Consider the following 6106-nt stretch of genomic DNA (forward strand, 5'->3'; position numbering starts at 1 on the left):
GAGACAGTGCGATTGGCACAGGATAGAGCAGGGTTTAGGGCTGTTGTACATAGGGTCGCTATGAGTTGCAAGCGACTCGACGGCACATAACAACAGGGAGTTTTTATTAAGTCATGGAAGAGAGAAGTCTGTGCTTCTCTTTGAGCAGAAGGCAGAATGAGTCTAGGTTAAGTGTGGTAATCTTAAGAGGAGTAAAAACTTTGGTGTATGAGGTAAGTTGGGGTGATGGAAGTTCCCCACTGGTCCTATGCTCTGGTTGTTCTGGAATATGAGTTGGTTAGAAGAGTGGGAGGAGGGAATTTGGATAAGGACTTTGTAGGAGGAATATGACCCTACGGAATTCCTTGGGGAAAAGACAGCCTGGATAGACATAGGTCAGGGATGATTTGTGTGAACCCTCGGGCAGTAGGCCCAATGATGGGCACCTGGGAGTCGGGCAGAAGTTTGGGGAAAGGATTTAGGGCTTTTTGGAAAATACGTAATGCTTTGAAGGTCACATGTGGGGCATTTGATTGGGAGGATCTCTGGTGAAAAATAGTCCTGTTTTCCATGTTATTGTTGTTGTTATATGCCATCGAGTCACTTGCGACTCATAGCGACCCTATGTTCAAGAGCCCTAAACACTGTTCTATCCTGTACCAACCTCGCTGTCTCAAACACACTCATTCCCACCACTCCACTCACAGAATCGATCCATCTCATTGAGGGTCTTCCTCTTCTGTGCTGTCCCTCCATTCTCCCAAACATGATGTCCCTCTCCAAGGACCAGTCCCTGCTTACCCAGAGTATGTCAGACGAAGCTTCAGAATCCTTGACTCCAAGGAGCAGCCCGGCTTCACCCTCTCCAGGACAAACCTGTTTGTTCTCCTAGCAGTCCATGGTATATTCAACACTCTTCTCTAGCACCACAGCTCAAAAGCATCAATTCTCTATCATCCCTAGTCCCTGTCCAACTCTCCGATGCATACCATGTAATTGCAAAGACTATAGCCTGGATCAGGTGCACCTTAGTCTCCAGCCGTAAGCAGAGTGAAATAGGAGAGCCTTGGTTGAGGTCCACTTTTGAATTGGGGTGTGGGTGATAATCCAATCTGTATTGGATGGCCGGGTCCACACCCAGCAAGAGGACCGCTGTGGGTTCCCTTGGAAGACAGAGAGGCAGAACTATTAATGATAGAGAGGACAGGCTCAGAGAGGGTTTTACTGATCATTACAGAAAAGACGATGAGGGCGGAGATCTTCTATTTAGAGAAGGAAGAATAGGCAGAAAGTATAGAAGCCTATTTGGTCAGGGGTGAAGTCTTGCAGGGACTCCTGTAGCCAGAGATCAGTGGTGTAGGAGAACAACTGATCTACAGTGTGTGTGGTACTTAGGGTTGAATGCTGAGACCCAGTTAGTAATGAAAAGAGAGAAAGAAAGACTGGAAAGGCTTATAAGGACTGAACTGCACTGGAGTCTGATTCTTCACCAATTGGAGGAAACTTGGATCTCTTCATTTGGTGGGTCCTGTAAGAACAGAATGGTAAGTGGGAGATGCTTTTTAAAATTGTGGTATGTGGTCCCAGGTGGAATGTCTTTTGAGGTTTTCTGTGGTTGGGGTTACCAGGATTACAGTGAAAGGGCCTGACCATTTGGGCTATAGTGATGTTAAGTCTTGGGTGTGACGAGGTCAACAGTATCTTCCATTGTTAAGATGGAGTATTTTGGCTAGAGGAAGCTGTTTTGGGGAGAGGAGAGTCAGCATAGGTCCATAGCTTGTTTTGGATATGCGTGAGTAGTGGGGAGGAAGGGAGTGTGATAGGAGAGGGTGTGGGGATGAAGGCCAGTGGCAGGAAGGGTAGTCCGAAGAGGAGTTGGAAGGAGCTTAGGTGGAGAGGTTTTTTCAGTCGTGCCCACCTGAATTTTGAGGAGGGTAGGGGTAATAATTTGATCCAGTCTAAGTGACTTTGGAAAGCTAATTTAGTCAGGATGTTTTTAAGTGTGCGGTTGGTTCGTTCTACCTTGCTGGATGACTGGAGGTGACAGGGTATATGGAGTTTCCCAGGAATTTGTTCTTTCTCTTCCAGTTGGTTGACCAGGTAGCAGTCTTCCAAATTTCTTGGCATAGACTTATGAGCATGTCTAGGCTTGCACCTCAATTTATTGTTAGCAGTTCTCTTCTCGCAGCCTTCTTTTTGCCAGTGCCTTCAGTGCAGCTTGGACTTCTTCCTTCAGTAACGTTGGTTCTTGATCATGTGCAACTCCCTCAAACGGTCTGATGGTGCAGTTCTTTTTGGTATAGTGACTCTGTGTGCGCCATTTAAATTTTTTTTTTTTTTGCTACTTTCTGCATGTTCAGGATTTTGCTCACAGAATCCTTCAGTATTAGAAATTGATGCTTGAACTTTTCTTCAGTCTTTCAGCTTGAGGAATTATCAGTATGGCCTTCCTTTTCCCTTTTGTAACTTCAGGTCTGCCCACTTAGTAATAATGCTTTGCTTTGTCTGCTTGACCTGCCCTTTGAAATCTTTTGTTCAACGCTCTTACCTCATCATTTCTGCCTTTTGCTTTAGCTTATCTCTGATGAGAAGCAAGTTGCAGATTCTCTCCTGACATCCATTTTGGTCTTTTCCTTCTTTCCTGTTTTTCTTGAACTTTTGTTTTCTTTACGTATGATGTCCTAGATGTCATCCCACAACTTTTCTGGACTTTGGTCATTAATGTTCAGCCCATGAAATAATCTATTCTTAGATGGTTTTTAAATTCAGGTGGGATAAACTCAAGGTCCTAATTGTCTTCATTTTGTGTTTAAGCTGGCCTATGAGAAGACCTCTGGGGTCTTTCTCTTCTGTATCCCATGTGACCACCATGAGTCAAGGTCAGCTTCATGTTAGGTCCTTAGGCTCTTTTGTTTATGCCTGTAATTGCCTTATGTCAAGCGTGGCCTGCCTCTCTAGTGAGTTGCTCTGCTCTCCCAAAGCCTGCAAATATCCAGTGGTTCAAATCCACCAGCAGCTCCTTGGGAAAAGGAGGGGCAGTCTATTCCATCCCAGTCTCAGAAACCTGATGGAAGGCCACTTTGAATCGGAACCAACTGGAAGTGGTTGTTGTTTTGTCATATGCAACTGTGCCCAAGTGTTTGTATCTCTAAAGGCCTCCAGCTTTAAGAAGACAAGCATGGCGTCAACTTCCCAGCGAAAGAGGGTGAGTTCCAAGCCTGAACTCACGGAAGAGCAGAAGCAGGAAATCCGAGAAGCTTTTGATCTCTTTGATGCTGATGGAAATGGCACCATTGACGTCAAAGAACTTAAGGCAAGCTCTCCTCTGCCTCTGTACCTTGCCTTCTTTTACCTCTTCTACACCTTCTCCCTATCTCCGTTAGCGTCACCTCTGCCACATGTGTTTTTCTGCCAGAAGTACCAGTAGAGAATACATTGGTTGGTTTGGTTTTTCAGGTGGATTTTTTTTCTCCCCCCTTCTGTTTGCACCTGCCTCAAGTGTTAGTAAGTAAAATTGATGGCTAGTGTCATTTAGATCAGAGAGCTCCAGTGACCTGGTGGTACATAGCTGCACTGCCAGCGCAGAGGCTCAGAGTCTGACTCCACCAGCTGCTCCACGGGAGAAGGATGGGCATCTCCTCCTGTGCAGTTTATGGACCGCTGGAGGCTCAGCTCAGGCTTGGTTCGGACTTGGCAGCACGAACGTCCACTAAGTTCATTACCCTAGTCATTAAACGTTATACCGTATCAGGTTATCATCAGCACTGTCAACACTTTAGCTCTGACAGCATGAGTTTGTCTACTGAGAGGCATCTTGTTTTTGCTGCAGGTGGCAATGAGGGCCCTGGGCTTTGAGCCCAAGAAAGAAGAAATCAAGAAAATGATCAGTGAGATTGATAAGGAAGGAACAGGAAAAATGAGCTTCAGTGATTTCTTGACTGTGATGACTCAGAAAATGGTAAGTTAGTTGAGACCACCAGCCTTTTGTTTGTCCAAACGGTGGATGGATTTGACACTAGGTAGGGGTTAGGACTACAGTGAGGACAGTAAAAGCAGGTGAATCCCTCTTGTAAAGGAAAGAATTTCTCCCTGCCTGGGATTTGCTTGGCTTTGCTCAAGTCTAGAGGCAGAAACACACGCAGTTCAGAGCTGTAATGGCCTTCAATCCGGAATCATCTTGCTTTTTACAATGCAAAGTGCCTGCCTCCCATTGTCAACTTCCAAAATTAAAAATTGGGGCCCCCTCTGAATTAAGACTGGATGGCACTATTAATCACAATCCTTAGACTTTTAAAGTACTGCATTCTTCTCTCTCCAGTTTTTCATTCTGTGCAGCCTCAGAGGTCTGAGGGGCACCCAAGGAAGCCCACATGGAGAAGGCATCAGCCCTGTGCTTCTTCAGAGCTTCCAAAGTTGGCATCACCCAGCCCAAGACCCTTGGGTGGCACACACACACTTTGGAAAAAAGTTCAAAAGGCTGGGAGAATATTAGAGGTCGCCTCCCTTCCCTGAGTGGTCCATGGGACCATGTCTTTGTCCTCTGGGCTCATGTGTGGAGTGTCCTTCCCCTGAGACAGGTGGCTCGGTCAGGGTCCCAGGAGTGGCCCCACGGGCCAGGCTTTCCTTGACTCCTGGTGAACTTCTGTGGTATGGCATCGTCCTCCCCTCCTTCTCCTATTTTGCTTCTTTGCTCAGTCTGCTCTTTTTATGACTCAAAAGAAGATTGGCTCAAGAAGCACAGTATGCCAATTCTGCTTCATTGACATAACAAGGGAGACTCATTCCCAAATGGGAGTCTAGCCACAGATACAGGATCTGCTACACATGTTTATTTAGAGGAAACCTTTCCATTCATGACAGACATTGAACACATACCCCTTCCTTCTGAACTTGGAACCGGATCGGGAGCAGATAGATATCAACTTGGTTGGAAAGCCTGCCTTGACCTTGAGGTCACAGTGGGCTTGCTGAGACCTGACCCAAGTTTAGGCTCTAGCTAACTAACTGAAAGAGAAGGTGTTTGGGTTGTGGCATGTGGTGCTTGAGGTTGTCTCTACTCACGAGTGCTTCTGCTCTCCTTGTTAAGTCTGAAAAAGATACCAAGGAAGAAATCCTGAAAGCTTTCAAACTCTTTGATGATGATGAGACTGGAAGGATATCTTTCAAAAATCTGAAACGCGTGGCGAAGGAGTTGGGCGAGAATCTCACTGATGAAGAACTTCAGGTGTGTAAGCTCTAAAAAAGCCTCCCACTGGCCTCGGGCCCTGGCCCTCCTTGAGCATCCTGAGTTACCTTTCTTTCTGCTATGAGCTCTTCTTTCAGAGAAAGTGAGTGTTCTTTTGCAATCCCCTTTCCCCTCCTCTAGCTGCCCTTTTAAGCCCTCCTTTGATAATCTTACAAACCTCTAGACACCCCCTCCCAATCTCCCCGGACCCAGATGTGTCCAGTTGCACTTCCTGTTTCCAGTTCAGGATCTTGGTGCTCCCTTTCAGGAGGTAAGTGTGACAAAAGACCCCTCACTTCTTGTTAGGAGCTGACCTGTTACAAACTTTCATGTTTTTACAATGTTAGGAAGGACTTCCACTGTCTAGTGACATGGCATGATGAGACACTTCCTGCTTAATCAACTCTTTGTGTAGAGGTTGTGAAGGAATCTTAACCTGACATCCTTACTGTCACACAGGAAATGATTGATGAGGCAGATCGAGATGGAGACGGAGAAGTCAGTGAGCAAGAGTTCCTGCGGATCATGAAGAAGACGAGCCTTTACTAACGCAGCCTCCACTCCTCCACGCACACTCCGCTGAGTCCAGTGCCTGCCTTCGTGTGCAGCCTCTTTCTAGGACACCCAGCCGTTTCTCCCCACCAATGCCCCACTACGTTAGCACCAATGTCTTATCTCTTCTCCATCTGACTGGGTTCTTTGATGGTCAAGTTCTTTGTAAAATGACCCGTGATCATTTGGCCCTCACCTAAGGCAGACCCAGAGAGCATTAGAATGGAGAAAATGAAGAAGAGGATTGGAAAGGTTTCTCCCACCTGCATCCTTCCTCTCACACATTCTCACAAACATCTAAACACAGGACAGCTCCATAGACAAGCACAGATCCTCCTGCTGCCACAAGCA

The 6106-nt window shown here is 46.4% G+C and overlaps 1 protein-coding gene across 1 annotated transcript in view; it reads left to right on the plus strand.

The window, feature by feature from the left end:
• The window catches only part of CETN2 (centrin, EF-hand protein, 2), a 13309-nt gene extending 7557 nt beyond the window's left edge, over nt 1–5752 (plus strand). The window contains exons 2-5 of the mRNA XM_006899995.1: nt 3134–3292; nt 3809–3937; nt 5066–5203; nt 5663–5752. Of these exons, the coding sequence (XP_006900057.1) occupies nt 3134–3292; nt 3809–3937; nt 5066–5203; nt 5663–5752 (516 nt within the window). The remainder of the gene's footprint in view (nt 1–3133; nt 3293–3808; nt 3938–5065; nt 5204–5662) is intronic.
• Nucleotides 5753–6106: the final 354 nt, after the last annotated feature.

Source organism: Elephantulus edwardii, unplaced genomic scaffold (assembly GCF_000299155.1).
Source record: "Elephantulus edwardii isolate Elephantulus edwardi_28Jun2011 unplaced genomic scaffold, EleEdw1.0 scaffold00269, whole genome shotgun sequence".
Lineage (NCBI taxonomy): Eukaryota > Metazoa > Chordata > Mammalia > Macroscelidea > Macroscelididae > Elephantulus > Elephantulus edwardii.